General features: G+C 40.4%; 1 protein-coding gene across 5 annotated transcripts in view; it reads left to right on the top strand.

Moving 5' to 3' along the window:
* Nucleotides 1–7213: 7213 nt before the first annotated feature.
* LOC119857686 (ADP ribosylation factor like GTPase 14 effector protein) overlaps nucleotides 7214–23443 on the top strand; it is a 46150-nt gene continuing 29920 nt past the window's right edge. For 2 of the 5 annotated variants that reach the window (XR_006282374.1, XM_043517638.1), the window contains exons 1-2: nucleotides 7214–8748; nucleotides 17707–17837. Coding sequence is in view for 4 of the 5 variants with exons in the window: in XM_043517638.1 (XP_043373573.1) it covers nucleotides 8101–8748; nucleotides 17707–17837 (779 nt within the window). In the remaining variant the exon portion in view is untranslated. Of the gene's footprint in view, nucleotides 8749–12548; nucleotides 12602–13713; nucleotides 14223–17706; nucleotides 17838–18891; nucleotides 22462–23443 lie in introns of those variants that run through there. The other 3 variants (XM_038406938.2, XM_038406936.2, XM_043517637.1) reach the window with 3 other exon arrangements.

The following is a 23443-nucleotide window of genomic DNA, read 5'->3' as shown; positions in this document are numbered from 1 at the left end:
GTAAACCAGGCTGTGGGGTTTTTTTTTAATATACTATTAATAGCAACTTGAGGCTCTCACAGTGCTTTGCAAGCATTCCTTAAGGGCAAATCTGTCATTGTCTTTTATACTGCATGATCAGGGCCACAGAAAGCTGCAAAAAAGGCAATGACGGTGATAAGCCTTTCTTTACTGAGTGATGTGACCTATGATGAAATGTGTGAAATTAATGAATGAGAATAATTCATGAGGTAAAAAAGTCAGTAGAACAAATGCTTTATTTATTATATCCAATCTTAAAGATGGGGGAAAACTGAAGGATGGACTGGTTAAATGATTTGCTCAATGCCACCAGAAACTAATCAGAATTGAACTCATGTAAACTGACTATCCCATGTTCCCATCACTAGACTAATTTGAAAATACTTTAGGTGCCCACTCATTACTTTGTAGCACCTGCTTTAATACAACAGTTTTAAAGCTTGGACATATAGGAAATATGGCTGTGAATAAACCTGCATTGGGAGAGAAATAGATTGGATGATGTAAGTCGCCATCCTGTACTACTGACAACTGGAATGGGACCTTACGCATCATTCATCTTTAATCTTGATAATCCTTTTACTCTAGAACTGAAGGGTCTTCCTCGCTATGGACCAGATTCTTATTTCATTTACACAAGTGTAAAGCTAGTGTGATCAGCTAAAGCCAATCTAGATTCACTGAAGATGGATTTACTCTGGATTGACAGTGTAAATGAAATCAGGATCTGGCCTGATAGTATCAGCCTTACTGATAGACACTAGCTTTAAAAAAATACCCAGACTTGAGTGCTCTCCCTTGATATTTAATATACACTGATGTCACAACCTGTATCAGGAAAATTTCACCTCATGAATTATTCTCCTTCATTAATTTCACACATTTCATCCCAAGCCTTCCTCCACTGAGTGGTATTGCCTATTACCTTTCTTGACTGATAGCACTTTACAGTTTCTCTGTCAGTCCTGGGAAATGTATGACTTAAGCAATATAAATTGACTTTAGAATGGTTTTCTATTAATAGTTAGATGGGGAAATGGCAAATGTAGTAGTCTAAGTCCAGTATCTGACACATTAAGAGCTATGCAATTTATTTTGGTGCTTTAGAATCCTGTCTGAATATCTTCTGCCATAAGTGTAAATTCCCTTTCTCACCTTTTTTAAAATATTTTATATATTTTTATGTAGAACCATTTAACCCCTTCTACAACACTCTGACAAAGAGTTCAAAGAAAGGGCATCATGACTAAATCCTTACATATTAAAGGGATACAGTCAATGTAAAAATCACATTTGTATGAATTTTTTACCTATTACTATAAGTTATACCAAAGGTTACTGGAAATTACAGATTAGCTGGAAAACATCTTCTGTTTTTTTCAGTTTGTTTACTTTGTGCATTTGACAGCACTTGTGTATAGTCAGCTTTAGTTTTTCCTTTTTGTTTGTGTGGAGAGAAAAATATTAAAAAAAATAGGAAAACATGAATATAAAGACACAAATTTGCTGGAGTGCTCAATTGTAACACCTGAAACTAACTTTTAATTCTGTTTTTAAACTGGCTATATATATATAAACTGTATGCTGTCCGTTAAGGCCAAAATACTCCACTCAGACTTGTAAAGGGGCTCTCTGCTCCAGTAATCTGCTCCAGCTACAAGCTGTCAGGTATGCTTCTGCCAGAACCATGCATGAAAGCTGTTTATAGCACTGTTTTATGTAGCTGGTTCTGCTCCCATTGTTGGCTTGTCCCTAATGATACAAGGAACCAAGACAGGCTTCCATCACAATCTCTTTCATACTCTTCTAACTCATGTCCACATTGAGTCCTCATACCATGATTGCTGATGAAAGTGATGGCATTGTTAATATATGTAGAATGTGAATGAGGTGTCATCTGTTACCATATTATCCACCAGCTGTGTTTTGCCTGAGGTCATAGGCATGATGTTATTCACTACCCTGTTACCAAAATTAGTTTGATTGGGTCACTAAAATGACTTTTTAGGTTCACATTGATGGCTTGCTGTATTTGCTCTGACTAAAATTTACCTTTTTAGAAAGATACTAGTACCTTATAGATACTAAGGTCAGAAGGGACCATTATGATCATCTAGTCTGATCTCCTGCACAACTCAGGCCAGAGAATCTCACCCACCCACTCCTGCGAAAAACCTCACCTACGTCTGAGCTATTGAAGTCCTCAAATCATGGTTTAAAGACTTCAAGGAGCAGAGAATCCTACAGCAAGTGTCCCGTGCCCCATGCTACAGAGGAAGGCAAAAAACCTCCAGGGCCTCTTCCAATCTGCCCTGGAGGAAAATTCCTTCCCGTCCCCAAATATGGCAATCAGCTAAACCCTGAGCATATGGGCAAGATTCACCAGCCAGATACTACAGAAAATTCTTTCCTGGGTAACTCAGAGCCTACCCATCTAATATCCCATCACAGGCCATTAGGCCTATTTACCATGAATATTTAAAGAGCAATTAATTACCAAAATCACGTTATCCCATCATACCATCTCCTCCTGCTTAGAATCTGCTGAAAATAACAGATATTCAGCTACTAAATGCTGGGCAAAATGGGACTGGGAGGCTCTGCAATCACATAGATGTCTTATTTTGTTCATGCTGTTATTGGCTTCCTGTGTACTGTGGGGAACGATTCTGAATTGTCAGGGAAATAATCGTATAAGTCTCTTCCATTTCTTAGGTCTATGATTTTATAAAATGCATAGCGCTGTGCAGCATGATAGCAAAGCAGGTTAAGGGGAACAGGTCATTACAGAACAAGGGCACATGCCACATATAATTATAATCAGTGCTATGTTGATAAGGCCTCAGCTGGAGTATTGTGTCCAGTTCTGGGCACCACATTTCAGGAAAGATATGAACAAATTGGAGAAAATCCCGAGGAGAGCAACAAAAATGATTAAAGGTCTAGAAAACTTGACCTATGAGAGAAGATTGAAAAACTGGGTTTGTTTAGTCTGGGGAAGAGAAGACTGAAGGGGGACATAACAGTTTTCAGGTACATAAAAGGTTATTACAAGGAAGAGGGCAAAAAATTGTCCTCGTTCTTCTCTGAGAATAGGACAAGAAGCAATGGACAAGATAGGTTTAGGTTGGACATTAAGAAAAACTTCCTACCTGTCAGGGAAATTAAGAACTGGAACAAATTGACTAGAGAGTTCGTGGAACCTCCGTCACTGGAAGTTTTTAAGAACAGGTTAGACAAACACCTGTCAGGGATGGTCTAGTTCAGTAGTTCCCAAACTTGTTCCGCCGCTTGTGCAGGGAAAGCCACTGCCCCGTCCACGGGTTTGGCCAATCCCGGTTCCCAGTGGCCGCGGTTTCGCTGCTCCAGGCCAATGGGAGGTGCTGGAAGCGGCGTGGGCTGAGGGACATACTGGCCACCGCTTCCAGCAGCCCCCATTGGTCTGGAGCAGCGAACCGCGGCCACTGGGAGCCACGATCAGCCGAACCTGTGGACGCAGCAGGTAAACAAACCGGCCTGGCCCGCCAAGGGCTTTCCCTGCACGAGCGGTGGAACAAGTTTTGGGAATCCCTAGTCTAGTTATTACATAGTCTTGCTTTGAGTGCAGGGAACCAGACTAGATGACCTCTCAGGGTCCCTTCCAGTCCTATTCTTCTTTAATTAGAAAGCTAGACGTGCATTGCCTCTGACTGGACAGAAATGTCACCAATGGAAAACTATCCATTTCTGCTTAAATATATGGCATTACTATCAAAGGCATCCATTAAAACATGTATGCTGTACTTACTTATTAATTATTATTATATTATTATTGCACCATTGATGTGCATGATGCTTTGCAGACATGTAGGACTACACCATCTGCATAAACATAGCTGGAATTGCATAGCATCTCTCAGGATCAGACCAATGGTCTCTCCCCCAAAGATATTACAATTTTAAAAGACAAACAACAGGCAACAATTAAGACTCACAAAACGTTAGGTGACCTGGAGGTGGTTTCATCACAAATAGTGAAGCATGTAGCAGATTTTCTGGACTTTTTTAGAATAAATAATACTTCAATACGTGGTGGATTACTGCTAGCCTTCAGGGAAGAAATGTGCTTTGAGGAGGTATTTGAAAGAGAACAAATTTAGGCTGCTTGCCTAAAATTGTCCTAGTTTAATAACAGTGAAAGTCTTCATAATTTGAATTATATGGAATCTACAACTCCATTGTTAATTTTTTTAAACAGCAACCTGAATTTCTGAAAAACCTACAAAAAAAGTTTAGCATGCCCTCTTCTGGCTCTATTGCATCACTGCGCCCACAGTTGGTAGCTATAACTGACCATGCTGACACACACAGCTGTGAGAAACTCTGCAGTTTCAGTTCACAGAAGTTCACCTGCACATGAACTTTATTTTTCAGTTATGGTTACTGTGGGTTTGCACAGATTGAGGGTATGTCTACACTTAAACTACAGTAGCACAGCTGCAGCACTGCAGCTGTGCTGCTACAATACTTCAGTATAGACACTCACTAGTGATGGGAGGAGTTCTCCCTTTGCTGTAGTTAATCCACATCCGAGTGGCAATAACTAGATTGACCTAACGCTGCCTACACTGGGGGTTAAATCAGCATAGCGACATCTCTCAGAGGTGTGGATTTTTCATACTTTTGAGAAACGTAGCTACGCTGCTATATGTTCCAAGTGTAGACCAGTCCTGAGTTTCACTTTGGGATTTGGTTTCATTTTAAAATTTTAGCCAATTTTTGTGCACTATGAGCCAAATAGAAACATGGGGCTTCCAGGGCCCTCAGTGCAGTACAGTATGTGTAACTGAGAGTATGTCTACACTACAGTGACACAGCAGCAGCTATGCTGCTGTAGTGTAGACGCTACAAAGATGGAAGAGGTTTTCCGTAGCTATAGTAAATCCATTCCCTCGAGATGCAGTAGCTAGGTCCAGTGATCCAGCAATTTCTACACCCAGTGCTTAGGTCATCTTAACTACATTTTTTTTTTTTTACATGCAGACCAGGCTTCAAAGTGGAATTCACATCACATTTGACCATTTAGCTTTCACAAAAAATCTGTGTATGGCTTTGGATGCAGAAAGGACTAGAAGATCCAGTGAGAAAGACAAGCTTTCAAGCCACACACAGCTCTTCTTCAGGTCTCAGTGGCTTGAAAGCCTATCTCCCTCACCAACAGAAGTTAGTCCAATAAAAGATATTACCTCACCTACCTTGTCTCTCTAGTATCCTGAGACCGACACGACTACTACACTATACATAAAAGATCCCATGTCTGTAAAACCTGTCGTTTTTAATGCATACTGATTGTGATCCTGGCAGGCCAGATGTTAGCTCATGCCAGAGCCCTAGGCTAATTCACTTGTGTATTAGGAAAGATCAAAGTGATTGTTAAATATATGAGAGTGTGTTTGGTGTTTAAACTTCATGAAAACTAGTGGGATGTTACTTGCATTGATTTCACTTATCTGTATCCCATTATAATGTTGTAGCAAACATTTATATTGTGCATACCCCTGTAACTAAATAACTCATCAAACAAGAAAGAAGCCTTGTGGAATGCAAATGAAGAACTTTAAGAAAAAAGTGCTAATTTCAAAGTGAGTGGTCATTGTGTGTGATGATCAGAGGTCAAAGACTCAAAGTGCATTCTTTACTTTCCATCATCAAAGGAAAAGGCCATGTGGGTAGTGACACTGTCATCTTATTTTCTGTAAGAAGCTATAAATATAGATTCAATGAAAGATCCTGCATTCTGGACTGTTTGGACACATACAGGGAAGCATAGCAGATGCAAAGCAGAAATCCCCAGAGACAATCTGAGTACCCTGAAAAGACGTTTGGGAATTGGTAGTTTATTATATCACTGCCACCATTTGGAGTTACAAACTGTGACCTACCTGTGAATATATTTTACCTGCTTTAACCTCTCAAAAACTGTCATTTCCCTTTCTTAGCTAACAGAACTTTTAGTTAGTTTACTATAGACTTGGCTACCAGCATTGTCTTTGGTGTAAGATCTAGAGTACCAATTGAACTGGGGTAAATGACTGGTCTCTTGGGACTGGGAAGAACCTGATGTGATGTCATTTTTGGTGTAAGTGACCATTTTATCACACAGTCCAGTTTGTCTGGATGGCAAGATAGACTGGAGAGTCTAAAGGGGATTGTCTATGACTCCATGGTAAGACTGGTATAATGATCCAGTTCACATTTGTCACTGGCCTAGAGCAATATAATTATAGAACACACTACCAGTTTGCGGTGTCTGCCCTGTTTTCTTACAGTCTGCCCTGAGGTTGGCACTCCAGACAGCATGACACCTATGTACTTAAGTGGGTCTCTGCTCTGTTTTGGGCCAGATGCTTTACTTAAGATTTACATGTGTAAAACTCCCATAGAAGGCAATGGGACAAATCCTGAATCCTTTTTATAATTTGTATTTGGTAATTATTCAGGCAAACCTTCCATTGAAATGAATGGGAGTAAAATGCAGTAAAAACCTGCATAAAGAATTAACGATTGGCCAGGTTATTTTACGTTTTGTATTATAGAGTTAATCATTTTGCCTGAGCTAGTCACAAGTAAGGATGGCAGTATTTTGCTTTTGTGTCTCCCATGTGGTTTGTTCCCACTGATAGGCTAGTACGGGATACCTAATCCTATCTTTATTTGACATGGCACAGATAGACATACAGTTGTAACCATAATAGGAATAAACCCTCTTCAAATTAGCCTCATTTGTTGATGCAAGAGCTTGACTGGCTTAAACTGGAGTGCAATTACTATAAGGTTCCTGATTAAAAATGCATGTTTAGTCCTTTTTTAAAATTTCTTTTGGATACAATTTACCCCTACAAACCTAAAGGTGGAGTTTAAAATTTCACAGGAAGACCCATACATTGACCAATCCCAGTACTACCATCTGATTGTAATTTAAACAAACAGGCTGGTGTCAGCTCCTCAGCTGTTTAACTTGTCACATCATTCAGGACTTAACTGTGCAGAAATAAAAGCTGAGTTTGACCCTAAACCTATCTTGAAAGATTTTCAGACCTCGCCAAATGAAATCAACAGCCACCAACAAAACAGCAACAACTACTTAAAAGATTCTAACGGTCTCTACTGCAACTTCCTATTCCCATAGGACAAAGTTATGGCATTTCAATGTTGTAATGTTTATTTCATGACAGTGTATGAACACATTGCATTGATTCCCCAAAATGTTTCATGGCTGTAATTGTGCCCATGAGCCAACCACCCTACATTCTAGATGACTGAAGGGGAAAAAGGAAAAGCTGACAACTAGAACTGTGCAAAATTGTAAACAAGCAAAACTTGCATGGCTTCATTATAGAGTGGGTCAAAAACTTTCCAATGGAGCATTTTTCCATTGAAAAAAATCTGTGGGAACTGGGAATGTGACTCAGTGTTGCCATTGGAGGAGAGGGGGAATCTGAATAAAGCATTTTGTTTGATAAGGCTAAAACAATCTGGGAAACAGACAATGTACTTGCACCTTATTGTGGAAACAAACAGAGAGACAAGATGGGTAAGGTAACACCAAAACATCACAGTGTCATAAGGTCATGATTTTGTCCTAGGGGACTGCTCCATTTTGAAACACTGTGGAGTGACCTTACTGGAATGGAATGTTTTGTTTCATTTCAAAATGACTCTCCACAAGTTTATTTTTTATATTTTATTCATTTTTATATCCAGTCTAGGGAAAAATTTATATAAATTTTGGACTCTTCAGATTTGGAATCAAACATTTTTCAGAAGGGTGGATTTCTGTAAAACAGAAATATCAACTTTCAACCAGCTCTTTCAACAGAGTATTGGTCAGTGGGGTGGATGCTACCCTGGGGTTTCTGAGCCTCACCCTTACCATTTCCTACCTCTACATCTATTGTTCTCCTTTCACACTGCTGGAGAAGTAAGAAGAGTGGCTCAGTTCGCAGCTCTGGGCTGGGCACTAGTATTTCTGGCGGGCTGTAGGTCCACGCTGCTGCACGGGATGCGCGGGGAAAGCTTCAGGATGCCAGCTAGGCTTGAATGCCCTGGTCTGCCACACGCTTCCTGCACCACCCTGGGCGAGTCCCGACGCCCTCGGTGCAGGCCTGGCACAGCTCTGGGGGCAGGGCCGGATGTGGGTCGCGGGCCGCGCCGGCACAAGAGTTAGGGAGGGCAGACGAGCGCCGCAGCTGTTCGCCGAACTTCTCCAAGCCGCCGGTTCTGCTCTGCTGCGGAATTGCCAATGCAGCCCCGGCCTCCGCCTGGGAACCGGGGCCAGCAGCTGCCCCCCCGTCTCCCGCGCGCCGCGCAGCCACGAGCCCCCGAACGGTCCCTCCAGCCCGGCCCCTCGCGCTGGCTTGGGCGGACAGGGCGGGACTCTCCATCGGAGAGCCGCAGCCCGAGCCCCGCCCCCTGAGTGCCCGCGTGCCCGGCCAGCAAGCAATGCGCATGCGCAGCCTCGCTCGCGCGGCAGGTTGGTCACGAGGGCGTGGCCACCCGCCTCTCTCTGGTCGCGGTGCGGGTCGCGCACCGAAAGGCAGCGGCGCTCTAGCCTTCCCGGCGGCCTCGGCACTCTGTGGTGCGCGGCGAGGTTTAATGGCGGCCACGAGTACCGCGGCTCTGGTGGGGGGCATTCGGGAGTCGGGTTCCGGGGTGGCGGCACAAGGGCGGAAGAAAACCTACGGCAAGGTACGGGGCGGCGGGGGAGGGGTTTGGTGGAGGGAGGGCCTGGCGGCAGCCTCGCGGGAGCGCGGAGTCGGAGCCGAGGGAGGGCCCAGTGCGGCTGCCTCGAGCTGTGTCTACACCCGGGCTAGGCCGGGGTGGCTGGACTCGGGGAGGGGGTAGATTTCTTCATTGCCCTGAGCTCCGTAGCTGGGTCGATCTGAGTTTTCAGGGTAGACCAGGCCTCAGTGTCTGCCCCGCTCCGTTCTGCAGCAGGCTGCGCGCAGGGGTATTTCCTCTTCTTTTTAAATGAGCTTGCTCTTAACCTTGGTCTCTTGGTCTTGTATTATGGAATTGCCTACAATGTATCTCTTTGTCATCAGCAGTGCTTGTGTGAGTTTGTCTCTAATAAACCTTGCTTTGCTCCAAGTTTTGTCTTTGTATACAATTTACTCTAAAACACTGATTGTTCCCCAACCCTGCACCCAAGTGATTAAATAAGAGTCAAATGCAATGTAAAACCTACTTAGAATATCAGGGTTGGAAGGGACCTCAGGAGGTCATCTAGTCCAACCTCCTGCTCAAAGCAGGACCAATCCCCAATTTGTGCCCAGATCCTTAAAGGGCCCCCTCAAACTACTGAGCTATCCCTCCCCCCCCCAGTAGTACAATACTGTGATAGTTTAGGTAGATAGGCTGGAGCTTTCATTTAAGTAGCATTTGCCAAAAGCAGTGGCTGATGCAGTCTCAACAATAAAGCACATAAAGCTTCAAACATCCAAAAAAGCTGGCTCTAACCAGTACCGCTGTTTGGATATATATGAGCAGCATACTCTTCTACTATAAATAAAAAGCCTCAATTTGCTATGCCTGGTCTCTGTCCATTTGGGAATGGAGAGACCTGAAGTTGCAGCTTCTGGCTGTTCTCCTGTTTTCTCCTCATACTACACTGCTATCAATCAGTCTAGTTTTATTTCATTTCTTGCCACCTTTGCTTCAGTTTTCAGCACTTGTTCCCTGCTTTCCCATTGTACTACTCCTTGAAGCGTTCTCAGCTTAGCTTACACAAGTGCTTCATTGTGCCCTGAGCATCTGCGTCACACATCACTTTGATCTGTTTCAGTTTGCACTGTTCAAGCAGTAAGTGCCAATTAGGAAATCCTGGTGAATACAAGTTTTACTAAAAAATAAAATAAAAACACCTCTTCTATTATTGTGTGAAATTTTGTTCTGTTCCATTTTGCACTGAGAGCTATTCTAAATTAAAAAGAACTGTATATACTTCTTTCTTTTTCTAATTTGGAAGTCCATCGGTTTTTATGTGTGTGCCAGCAATTCACATATAAATCAAAGGAACGAGAACTGAACTTATTGTCCTATAAACTTGGTATTATTGTTGAAGGTACAGTTGTGTCCCATTTAAAAGGTGCCTTGTCAAAGCAGAGTACAGTTGGAGCTTCAGGTAGTGCAATCCTCCGTTAGTGTGGAAGCCTGCCAAGAATAGCAATCAGAAAACTGGATTGAAGTTTCATTTTAAGGAAAATAGATGCAGGTGAACAGAAAATACTTTTAGTAATCTACTTTATTATTTCAAATTCAGCTTCCAAGTATTCAACTTTTGAATGTATCTGCAAAATTGGGAACCTGTTTAATTTATATATTGGCTATGTAATATGTGTAGCAGGGGCCAGGAATCATTCAGAAATACACACATAGTGAAGGATCAAACAAACAAAAGCTTTTTTTTTTTCTCCAGCACATAGTGAAACCTAGACTACCAGTATGCAACTTACACCACTGCCAGAATTATTCATTGTCTATTACATATAACCCAAAACACATTTTTGGTAAAGGCCATAGAAGTAAATGTTTTATATTTTATATAAATATTTGATTTTATGGTTGTCTGTTCTGGTTCACTCTAAAATGTAATCCGTAAAGTGTAAGATAAAAATATCCAAAAGAACTGCTAGATAAGTATCCTTTATAAGTGATAAGCTTAAAGCTCAAAAAAGATTGGAAATCTTAACATACTTAAGAAAATGACCAGTGCAGCATGTACCAAAGTAAACCCTGACAAATATCTGAGTTGTTATATTCTCAGCTGATGAGTTCTGAAAACAAAGTCAACAGTTTATGTGCCAGCCATAAGACTTACAGCTTTAAAGGCACACTGTCAAAGATCAGTTCTGTGTGGGGAAGAAATCACTTTCTGTTGCTCAAAGTAAACACTAAAATTCTTTTCAGAGTAGCAGCCGTGTTAGTCTGTATTCGCAAAAAGAAAAGGAGTACTTGTGGCACCTTAGAGACTAACAAATTTATTAGAGCATAAGCTTTTGTGAGTAAAATGCATCCGATGAAGTGAGCTGTAGCTCACGAAAGCTTATGCTTTAATAAATTCGTTAGTCTCTAAGGTGCCACAAGTACTCCTTTTCTTTTTACTAAAATTCTTATCAGTCAAAAATATTGGAGGGGGAAGTATTATCTAGTTTGTTTACTTTGTTCACTTGATAGTTCTTCATTTATAGCCAGTTTTGTTCTTTTGCTTAATGTAGTCAGTCATTTTAGCCAGTTTCTGTGGCTCTCTTAAAAAGCAAGGGCAGGGAGAAAAATATGTTAAATAAAAATAATTAGGAAGTTGTTGCAGTAAAGCCACAAAAATTGATGGGGTCCTGGATCTAACTTTAATTGGCTGGATTTTGGTTTGACAATGAATGAAGCAATAATGAAAAAATACAGATAATCTTCCTATGCCACTAACGGTGAAGACAAGTGTAAGCTAATATGTAGAGCAGCGTTTCCCAAACATTTTTGGCCACAGAACACTTTTTAGCCTATTACGGAACGCTTATTATATTATTTTGTAGTCGTTTGGATTTCAAATAAAATATTGCGTTATTTATGCTCAAATATATTTTATTTTATAAAACAAAGCAAAAATACAAATTTAAAATAACTTGAACTAATAATTTTTAACTGGAAAGTGTGTACAAAGTGGTACAAAAATCAAGTGCAATAGTCAAAATTAAATTCTAGATTCTTTCACGGAACACCTATTCACATCGTGTGGAACACCGTTTGGGAAATGATGATGTAGAGAAATGGGAGTCTCTGGTGTCATGCCTCTACTCCAGCTATATAAATATTTTCAAATAAACATACAGGTTATACTATAAGAGCTTATAAATTCTATGAAAGTGAGCTGCATAAGAATTTCGAATACATTTTTTCAAAGCTCATAAGTCCCCATTGGTTTCTAAATTTTAGGCAATTGTAGAAACCGAGGGTAATTGCATGCATTTCAGTCATGCAGACCTTAGGAGCTCTTCAAGGCCAGAACGTCAATCAGTTCTCACAGAGTTAACTTGATTTTTCAGATAACCAAGAATTTTGGTTAAGCAGAGTTTAGATAATCTATCTTTGACTGTAAATACATTCCTTAAAATACAGGATAAAACCAAACTTGCTGCTTTTAAAATGAAAACCACATATATTTCTCAACCACTTGAGTAGTGTCAGGTTTGTTTGTTTTTTTTACTGTTGCCATAGCATCGAATGCTATTGCTGAGGGTCCTGGTATGTCTCATGAAATTTTTTTAAAAACTCAGAAAATTAACAGAGCACCGCTTAATTGCAAAGCCTGCGATAATACACAAACCAAGGCACAAAAATGTTCAGGAAAAATGAATATAGTAAAAACTGTTATTCTGTAGTATGTTATTACTTCTGTCTTCAAACTACTGTAGAATTGTGCACTGGAAACTGGTTCGATGCTCACTGAAAATAGTGCCCTAGAAAATCATTTGGTTTTGGATTTTTACTTTTAGAAATGACTATCTCATGCAAGACACCTGTGAACTGTGTTTGCAGTGAATAAACGGTAACGTTCTGATGTGTTCCTCATTTATTCGTATTTATATTTTAACTAATTAAATTTTTAATATACATTTTGAACATATAGGTAACATTGATGTTAGGTTTAGGAAAACTCTGAAGCATTACAATCAAGGGGATTTCTGCTGCAAAAATGCTGCATGCAATTGATTTTAATGGTCTCTGTTTTTAAAAGATATATTATCTAGTCATTGTCCTGTGTCAAGAAACCTTTCTAAGCTTTAGACACTTAAAAATTATGCTACCAGCTTCAGTATATTGGTTATGTCTGAAACACTTTTTCATTAAATATTAGTTTTTATTGTTGCTAGAATATTACATTTTGTGTGCTGAGTATCTTGCTTTTATTTTGTTGGCAGCGATAAGTAGTTCTAAAATACCTTTTTCCAGTGTACAGCTGGCTTTTGATATATATCTATAAATACAAGATTGATAGTAGTGTCTTCATATTTAGCAAAATATGTATACTTTATTCTTGTTAATGTTTCCCAATTTATATATTTGCCTAATTCTTTATACCAAAAAAATCATGTGGTTGAATTTATAACTCCAAGTTAAGTTTATGTTCTTAGTTCAAGATTACTTGTGGGTGGCCTTGGCATTTTGAAAAGCAAATTAACTCAATATGAACGCTTCTTAACCTTTTGGCTTCAAGCACATGCAACTTGCACCATTGTGTTGCAAATCTCACAAAGCTTTTATCAGACTCTTCTACACTTTTAAGGGCTAATGTTGGGATGGCAACTAGCTTTGATGTATGTATCATACCAAACGACAGTATATCTAAGATAGTACACTTGGAATTTGTACTTTTCCATAGATGAGTTTAGATATTTAAAGTAGGTCAACATTTACCATAGATTTGAATACAAGCCTCCCCCTCTCCCCTGCAAAAAAGAAATATAAATATATACTATGGCTTAATTTCTGAATAAAATCCAACATATCCTCAGCCTTATCAACTATAATAAAAGGAAATAGTACACTAATATTTCTTAAAACTTAATTTTAGGGTTTTTTAACACTTGAACCTAATCTCTCAAGCTCACAGATAAAGGTTTGCAGCACAAATCTGATTGATTTTAATGCTTTCTCCAGGGTGATCCTCATAGAAACCACTAAAGACTGCAAAGAATTGATTCTAGGCAAAGTAACAGTGAAATAGATTATACTGATCAAGTAAGATGGATCCATGTTCAGTTGGAATTCAGCTCCAAACTGCTAATGAATGTCATAAGATATACTATACCCGTCACGCTGGCTTCAAGACTAAGCAAGATCTATCTTCGTCAGATCTGCTACTACTTCAGCTTAGGACTGGAGTGACTCTTTCTGAGAACAATACAATCTGCTTCCATCATGCAAAAATTTACATTGACAGATTTGAAGATCTGCAAAAATCATGTTGTGACCCATTTAACATACACAGGAAAATATCAAAGAAAAACTTACGTGCAATCGACTTAGATGATGCAGCTTTTCTAAGTGCCAAGTTTGGAAGACAGTTTGTACCTGGTTGGAAGCTTTGTCCAAAGTGTACACAGATAATCAATGGAAGTGTGGATGTTGACCCTGAAGATCGCCAAAGAAGGAAACTTGATTCAGACGTATGTATATGGGTCGATTTTTCACCCCTCTAAACTCTACAAGTTAATGGGGTGGGGCTTGATTTGAGTCCTACATAAAGAAAGCTCATAACTTGTTTCCTTAAAATGTGAAAGTGTTAATTTTTTTAATGTATGAGAGATATTTATAAACCTTCTTTTGGAAAACTCACCAATTTAATGGGTATGTGCTTTAAAGGGAGACCATCAATCTCTTTTATTTTTATACTAACTTTTTTAAAAAAATCTACTTTCTTATAGGACAGTCATTAAATAGTATGTGTCTTGACATTTTAGAAAAAAGAAAGGGGCTTTTCTGCTCCTCTGTAGATGGGTATAAAGGTCTTTTCTTGGGCTATTAGCTAACACATTCTAACATGTTACTAAAATCTAATGTAGAAAAGGCTGAATGTACTTTTGATGTACTAACTGATCCTGTTAAAAGACCACACTTTTCCCTGGGCTTTAATGCAGATAGCTTAGCATGTGTTAAAATGCCTGTCTACAGTAGATATTTAGAACATGTTAGCTAACCTGTGCTAAAATGTTTGTAAGTCCTAGATTAAGGCTATGTGTACACCGGCAAATGAAAGACAAAACTTTTGTCATTCCGAGATGTTAAAAAAAACAAAACACTCTCCCGAAAGAAAAAAGTTTTGTCGACGACAAGTGCCAGTGTGAACAGCACTTTGTTGGGAAGAGAGCCAAAAAAACAGCAGCTACACTGCATGTCTTTTAGCAGCCCGGCTGCGTCACTAAAAGCTGCGTAGTGTAGACATAGCCCAAGTCTTAGTGCTGCTAAATGTACAAAAAAAAATTTACAAACTGAAAAATGCTGGCTTTTTTGTCATAATAAAGTATTGTCTAATCCAGCAGTTCTCAAACTTCATTGCACCATGACCCCCCTTCTGACAACAAAAATTACTACATGAGCCCAGGAGGGGGGACCGAAGACTGAGCTCTGCCACCGCGGGCAGGGGCAGGGCCAAAGCTGAAGCCCAAGAGCTTCTGCTCTGAGCAGGGGGGGGGGTGTAACCGTAGCCCTGGGCAGTGGGGCTTGGGCTTCGGCTTTAGACTTCCTGGGGCCCAGGGCCAACACCAGCCTCGGTGACCCCATTCAAATGGGGGTGCGGCCTACTTTGGGTCTCGACCCACAGTTTGAGAACCCATGATTAATCAAACAAAATCTGAATGACATATTAATTGCAGACTTTTTCTGAAGTATTGCATACTGCACAGAAATAATTCTTACCACAAAAAATTTACTGGAATTGCTTATGGTGGACTGAGTCCATGATGTTGTGGTGTCAGTCCTACAAGGTTACTGTACTAAATTTGGCATATTTGTACTGCCAAACTTGACAAAATGACTTATTGTGTTATTTATCTAGAAGGTAAACAAGACAAACTCATTTTTAGTAGGGATGAATCCTCCCTTTGTGTACATATGTTATTTCAGAAACATGGCACAAAGTTTATTTTTATTAGTTTTACTGTATATCCTCAAATGTCCAATATAATTGGTTTAGGAATCTCTGCATTTTGACTTGTCAATATCTAAGGCACTATCCAGAACACGTCCAATCTCTTTTCATTATAAAAATTCTCATAAAAAGTTTAGTGGCATCATGGGAAAGTTTTTTTTTTTTTTAAATTTTGTTAATCATCTGATGTAAATATTTAACACATTTAAAATTACAAGCCATTTTCCTGTACATATTAACTCTTTTGGAGAGAATTACTTCTTGATCCAGTGATGTGAGGAAATGGAGTTGGAAATTTTTTTGTCTTATGTATGCAGAGGTTATAAGAGAAGAAATAGAAAACAAAGGACTTAATGGGAATAAAATCAATATGTTAATTTACCATTTTGATCATGTTAAATGTTAGCTCGATTTAAAGAAACTAAGTTTAGTGCTATGGGAGGGAAGATTGACTGCTTTAGAAGGATTGTAGGTTAAGCGTCTAAGAGAAGATAGCCTTTGAAATTTAGAAGCAGCTGCCCATGTAGCTGTAGAGCGGAGGTGGGCAAACAATGGCCCACGGGTCACATCCGGCCCGCACAACCCTCCTGCCTGGTCCCTGAGCTCCTGGCCGGGAGGCGAGCTCCTGGCCCCTCCCCTGCTGTTCCTCCTCCCCCGCAGCCATGCCTCCAGTGTAATGCTCTGGGCGGCCGGGCAGCGCAGCTGCAGAGCCATGGCCTGACCCGGTGCTCTGGGCGGCACAGCTGTAGCGCTGCCAGCCACCCGTGCTGCAGGCAACGCGGTAAGGGGGCAGGGAGTTGGGGGGTTGGATAGTGCGGCAGGGGAGTTTGGGGTGGTGGTGAGGGGGCAGGGGTGTGGAGGGGGTGGAGTGGTCAGAGGGCAGGGAACGGGGATGAATGGGGGCAGGGGTACGGGGGAGGTCATGGGACAGGGAGAAGGGGTGTTTGGATGGGACAGGGGTCCTGAGGGGGGGCAGTCTGGAAGGAGAGGGGAGGTTGGATGGGGCAGGAGTTCTGGGGGGGGCAGTCCGGAAGGAGAGGGGAGGTTGGATGGGGCAGGGGTCCCGGGGGGGCCAGTCCGGAAGGAGAGGGGAGGTTGGATGGGGCAGGGGTCCCGGGGGGGCCAGTCCAGAAGGAGAGGGGAGGTTGGATGGGGCAGGGGTCCCGAGTGGGGGGGCGCAGTCAGGAAGGAGAGGGGTGGTTGGATGGGGCGGGGGTCCTGAGTGGGGGGGCGCAGTCAGGAAGGAGAGGGGTGGTTGGATGGGGCGGGGGTCCCGAGCGGGGGGGCGCAGTCAGGAAGGAGAGGGGTGGTTGGATGGGGCGGGGGTCCCGAGCGGGGGGGCGCAGTCAGGAAGGAGAGGGGTGGTTGGATGGGGCGGGGGTCCCGAGCGGGGGGGCGCAGTCAGGAAGGAGAGGGGTGGTTGGATGGGCAGCGGGGAGTCCGGGGGCAGTCAGGGGACAGGGAGCAGGGGGTGGTGGATGGGGCAGGAGTCCCAGGGACAAGAACCATCAAGGAACCGGAGGGGATGGGTTAGATGGGGTAGGAGTCCCGGGGGGCCGTTGCGGGAACATGCCAGCCTCCTCTAACTGGCCCTCCATACAATTTTGGAAACCCGATGTGGCCCTCAGGTCAAAAAGTTTGCCCACCCCAGCTATAGAGCATTCCCCAAAACTATATATTAACAATACATCAGAGCCTTATTAGGAAAGGGTTAGAGGTCAGAGTGAGTGAGAACCAGAAAATAAGAACCCTTACAATTATTAAAGTAAGGCTTATATTACTATTTATTCGTATAACTTGCATCACTAAGTGTGGGACACTAACTTCGTGTAATTGTTTTCTTTTAAGATTCAGATTGTCCTCTGCTGATAGATGCAGCACTTGGCCTCAGCTTTGGGTTTAACAATTTACTTGAGGCTTCACAACATCCCAGCTTGATTGTCAACTCTCCAATATTTGGTTTGGTATTAATATTTAAAATGAAAATTTCTATCTTTGTTCAGGGGCGAACAGCTAAAGCTTTGAAGTCCTTGCAGTTTGCTAATCCAGGACGACAGACTGAATTTGCTCCAGAAAGCAGTAAAAGGGAAAAGAGAAGGCTACAAACAAAAAGCACATCGGTTAATTCTGACAGGTGGGCTGTTTACTATGTTAATTCATATTTAAAATTTGGGATGTTTGGATTCTCTTTTTTTTTTTTTTTTAAAGCTTGGAGGTGTGATGACAAAACTAAGCCTTTATTATTTAGCCCAATCTTATTTTTGAGGTAACCTATTAATTTTGTTCAATGTATATAGAATATTACAATAAAATATTTTTGTCAAACCATGCTTTGAGATTATAATAGAATAAAATATTAGTTAAAACATGGCAGTGCTAACCGACTGAATTTAGACATAGCAACTAATTCCATGTATTATTATGCAAAGTAAAAGCCTGACAGTAGGCAAAACAAACTAAGCCAAATAATGCACGCCTTATGAGAGGGAAATATTCATGCAACTAGTCACCTTTCATTATACTAAATTCAATATAATTCTTGTCACACTGCTAAAGCATAAAAAAATGGATATATAAAAATAAAATCTGCCAAGTTAGAAAAAGGTCACCCATCAATTTGGGCAAGACCCCACAACTTCAACTTTTTTGAATGTGATTTTCCCACAGGCACACTTTAGCTTTTTTTCTTTTCTCCTTTTTCTAAAACCACACTTTTTGGATTGACTAGAATTAACTAGGACATAAGCTCTGAGTAAAGTGTAAAAAGAATATTTCCTCAGCTGTCAAAAGTACTTCATGTATTGTTGTGTACAGTCTCTTGAAATGCAGCTATACCTGTAGCAAAAGATTATTTTACTGTGTATTCGTAAAGTGAATTGCAAGTGGCTTAATATAGAATGATGGTAAGGAAGAGATTGAGAACCTTTTTGTTAACAACATCTGTTCAAAAGAGCTACAAAAAATATGGCTCCAGTTTTCGGAGGTCAAATTTTAATGTACGTGGTTGACAATAAGCAGTGGAGTATGTGTAACTTTTAGAATGGTTTGGTGTTAAACCTTTCAGCACAAGAAAATTGCTGACAAAGTTTAATTTCTCTCTTCATCCATTGCTAACTATTTGTAATCAAGTAAACTGGAAGGTCTTCTGTTATGCATGCTGGAAGTAACAACTGTTTTTCATTATACAGGCAAGTAATCCCAGCAAAGAGTAAAGTCTATGATAGCCAGGGACTTCTGCTTTATAGTGGGATGGACCTCTGTGACTGTCTTGATGAAGATTGCCTGGGATGCTTCTATGCTTGTCCCAAGTGTGGTTCCAACAAATGTGGAGCTGAATGCCGCTGTGATCGCAAGTGGTTATATGAACAAATTGAGATAGAAGGAGGAGAAATTATTCGCAATAAGCATGTGGGTTAATTTATAAGTATTTGTGTTGCATTCCAATACAGAATTTGATGGTCTAATGAAAATCAGTGGAACCTATCATAACGCACATGAACAGTCTGTTCAGACTTACAAATTCATTGTTTGATACGGTTTAGAAAGGTTATTACTCATACTAATTGTGTATTGTCACACTTCATTCCACCTTGTACTCATCCATACAAACCAGCAAAAAGGCTGGAACAATGCAGTGCTTGACTGTTGAGTGAGAGTTTGAAACTGAGTGGCTGGTTAAGTGTTAAAAGAAAGTTGGGATTAGATGCTGCATATGCCCTGCTCTGTAGAGAAGGCTCTTTCTCCATGCATCTCTCCTTTCTCACCTCTTCCCTTAAAGACTTGGTGTTCGTGTTTGTTTTTACTATCTTTTAAAAATAAATGTAATCTCTTTAAGTTTAAAATGTAAGCAGTGGCAATCATGACCAGTATTAGCAGGTGTATAACAAATAGTAAATGCTGTATTTTCTAAAATGAGTTTTGGGACTGTTATAGCACAGTTAAACATCTAACAATATAGGGGCTAAATCAACATGTTCATTGCACTGATTTGCTATAAATATACTTTTAAAAATATAAATAAGCTCTGTCCTAATTATTTTAACAGTATTTACCACTTAGGGGGTGCTCTCTCACAGATGGCAGTTGATAGTTTCTGCTAATTGCACCATTCGAAAAGAACCTATATTTCAGGATGGGGAAAATTCTGATTTTAACGCCAAAGGTATAAAAACTGTCAGCACTGCTTTTACAAACCCATTGCTTTGGAGCTTGATAACTGGGATGTTTGTTTAAAACAAAAAACCCTTTCCTGAATGAAACTTGGCATATACTGTGTCTATTCGGTTTTGGAATAAAACTCAGTAACTATCTGATTCCTAATGACAGGAGCACAGTTATGGAGGCAGGACTCTGCAACACATTGTTTAAACAAATCTTTCCCAGGTAACCTAGATGTGGTTTATCTTCTGTTTGTTTATGTATTTGTTTTGTTCATTGGGGTGGGGGAAGGATGCCTTTCTTTTGAAGATACCTTAGTATTACAGCACATTTGCTGAGAATATTTTTGATAGAAGTTGAGAAGGCTAGATCATCTTCCCTGCTATAGCTAGTCTGTGCATCCAGCTTAAACAGTCACTTGCCGATTCTCCCTAAATAGATGAATCAGAGCGGCTTAGAATCATATAGTGCTCTTATAGCTGCTAACTCCCTGTCCCCAGCCAAGTTACTACGTATGGCCAGTTGCTGATGCTGCCCCTTAAAACTATGGATAGCTGATAAAATGGAGAACAACTTGAAGGCTGCTCACTTACACTGGGGAACTGGATCAGCAGTGGGCAAGAGCAAAGCCATCTTTGCCACCTACTTCCTAAACTGAACTGGTTGAGCAAAAACTGAATCTGGCATACAGTTTACGTTTGTGGTCATATGCATGTGTGGCATCTGGATTGTAGTGGCTTCCATAACATTTGTTATCACAAGCCTATGATAGAATTGCTTCTCACTGTTTCGTTTCTCTCTTCAGCTACTGTAGGGGATCATAGCATAAAGAGACTACTTCATGATATATTTCTGTAACCATCTGCCAGATTAAATATCTAGTTTTACACACAAACTTTTTTTTTCATGTTCTTTGGAATTGTCACTGCATTGACATAATTTGATGTACTGCTTTATTGTAAAGTCTTACTTGGGTTCTAAATAGCATTATTTAAATCATTTAGACTTGCAGTTAATTCTGTAGTAAACAAAAATTCAACATGGCTAATCCACAGTAGACTGAACTGCATACTTTAATGGCTTTTTTAGGTAAAGGTTTACAGTTGCAACTGAAAATAGTCCAGATGTCTTTCCTCTATTGTTTAGACTAAAAATAGCCAAACTGCTGTGCAAACCAATTGAGTTTAAATAATTTCAACCAAAGAGTAAATTTAGTATACGTAGCTTCAGACAGAATTAAGATTTCACATCCGAGTTTTACAAAGCTCCTGGAAATTAAAATTTTATAGTAGAAATGCTGATAAATTCTTAACAAGTTAGACCTAGCAGCTATACAGTTGAACATAGCATTGTGTTTGAATAAGAGAAATATAGGAAAATCTTGAACAATCTTACTGTAGCTTCAGACTTATTTTGTCAAACTTGCATATTTTGATTTTCATATTTGATATTCTGATTTGCATAAATTTTGCTCAAGGATGCTCATTATAACTATTGCCTTTTGAAGGATTTTCTTGGTAAAATTTTGTAATCATGTAATTTTGCTGTTTAGTACAGGGATTCTCAGGACAAATTTTTTGGTGGCCTCAGAGTGTGGCCACTAACTCTTCCTGGTGGCTGCTGTCACACTTTTCCCTAAAATACTTAATTACTTTTAGAAAAAATAAATATACACATATACATGTCCAAATCATTGTAATTTATTACTAGCTAATAAGCATGTTGTGAAAAGTGATCTTAACAAACATACAAGTATCACTTTTCAGAGCAGACATACTCAGCCCCAGCAAGCCTGGGGACAAATTAAGCAATTGATGTGGGAGAAGAGGGCCGAGGGAGGCAGCAGGGGGCTGCAGCCTGAATATCCGTGGCCGGAGGACCGTAGCCCAGGGCTGGAATCTGAAGCCCTGTGGCAGGAGCCTCCCCCTACCACCACCTCAGGCCTGAAGTCCAAACTTGTCTTGGGAAGGTGAGGAACTCACTGGCTGCCTGCTTCTCCAGTGTTGTGTTCCAGGTGTCTCCAGGGGGAGGGCAACCCTGCAGGGGCCCCAGTAACCAACACCAAGGTTGTGCATCCAGGAACACCAGGGAGGGGCTGCTGCTTTGCCCCCCGCCCCCCCCCCCAAACAATCCAGGAGGCTGTGGCCACATTTGAGAAACGCTGGTTTAGTATAGGTATTTTTATTTCCAATAAATGATGTTAAACTCAGGAGGTTTGTAGCTGTAGAACTAAGATTCAGATTTCTGGTTGGTTGGATGTAAAATTACTGTTGCTAACTTCATGGGGTTATGCTGACATCTGCTGGTACTCATGAAATATTAAACTCCAAATCAGACTCCTGCTGCATTTTAATCTGCTTACTTTTAAGATAATGTTGGACGTTCTTTTGTTTTATCATTGGATTTTTGATTCATGCAATACTAACGATGAAATAATTCACTGAAATGGAATGTAAAAAAATCTCTTGGCCTTTCAAGTTCTGGTAAACTTTCTGGAGCATTACAACATTAAAGCACAATCTTACTCCTTACACTATCAACTTTATAAGAAGTCTTGTAATTTTTCTTAATCAAATGCAAATAAATATAAATGACAGTAACTTTTAACTTGGTCAAATGTACTTAACTTGGTCAAATGTACTTAGTCTTTCCACTTCAATAGTAGTGTTATATAAATTTTTAAAGTTAAATGAAGGGTTAAAAATTGTCTTCAATTACCTTGCAACTAAAAATAATATGGCTAGTGTTAGAACAATTCACTAGAAACACTGGGTACTTTGAGTGGTCGCTTTAGACAGGAGGGCCTAACTGAAGGCTGTCCTTAACGCAGATTTCACTGTAACCTTCTAGGAGGTAGCCTCATGGGATTTTGTTTCTCTATTCAGTTTCATTCCTATCCTTATTGAAGTTTAAAGATTATATACTGTCTGATCATGAAGGGTCATTCTCAGATTTCTCCAGCTTCAGAAATCAGAAAATATTTGTGTGGTTACAGCACTGTTTGTGGGATAAAGATTAAATTAAATGCTCAAAGTATAATAATAATTTAAAATGCAAGCCTTAATCATTGATTTGCTGGTCTCAAAAGATTCACAGTGGGTAGTGAGTCTAATTTCTGAAAACCTGCCATTTTGCCACAACATGAAGAAGTGCAGACCAGTTGGAAGAGAAGTGAGGACCCTGTGATCCCCAATCTATGCTGTTCTCTTGGGACTGGGGATTCCATGAGATGCACTTAAATTCACTTTTTTAATTCTTCTATCAGGACTAGGGTTTGTCTTCCTTTCCTTTTTTTTCTTTTCTTTCTTTCCCTTGGACGTTTGGGGGATCTGCTGGAACTAAAGGGTAAACCTATTTGGATTGGAGATGAGGCGTGCATTCATACAGAAGAAATGCTGTCAGGGACTTCCTATTGTGATGTTACAAAGTGCAGAGTGAGAAGGCAGGTAAGCAAATGCTAAAGGGCCATTCTTGCTCTTTGGTCTGCCGTACTCCACGGTTGTGGAGTCAAAATGAATGGTGTCTGCTGTTAATTGAATAATGCTGCTGAGATGACAATTTACATTCCTTCTTTCTGTGAAG

The sequence above is a fragment of the Dermochelys coriacea genome, chromosome 6, assembly GCF_009764565.3.
Source record: "Dermochelys coriacea isolate rDerCor1 chromosome 6, rDerCor1.pri.v4, whole genome shotgun sequence".
In the NCBI taxonomy this organism is placed as follows: Eukaryota; Metazoa; Chordata; order Testudines; family Dermochelyidae; genus Dermochelys; species Dermochelys coriacea.
This window is presented reverse-complemented; position numbering and strand designations above follow the sequence as displayed.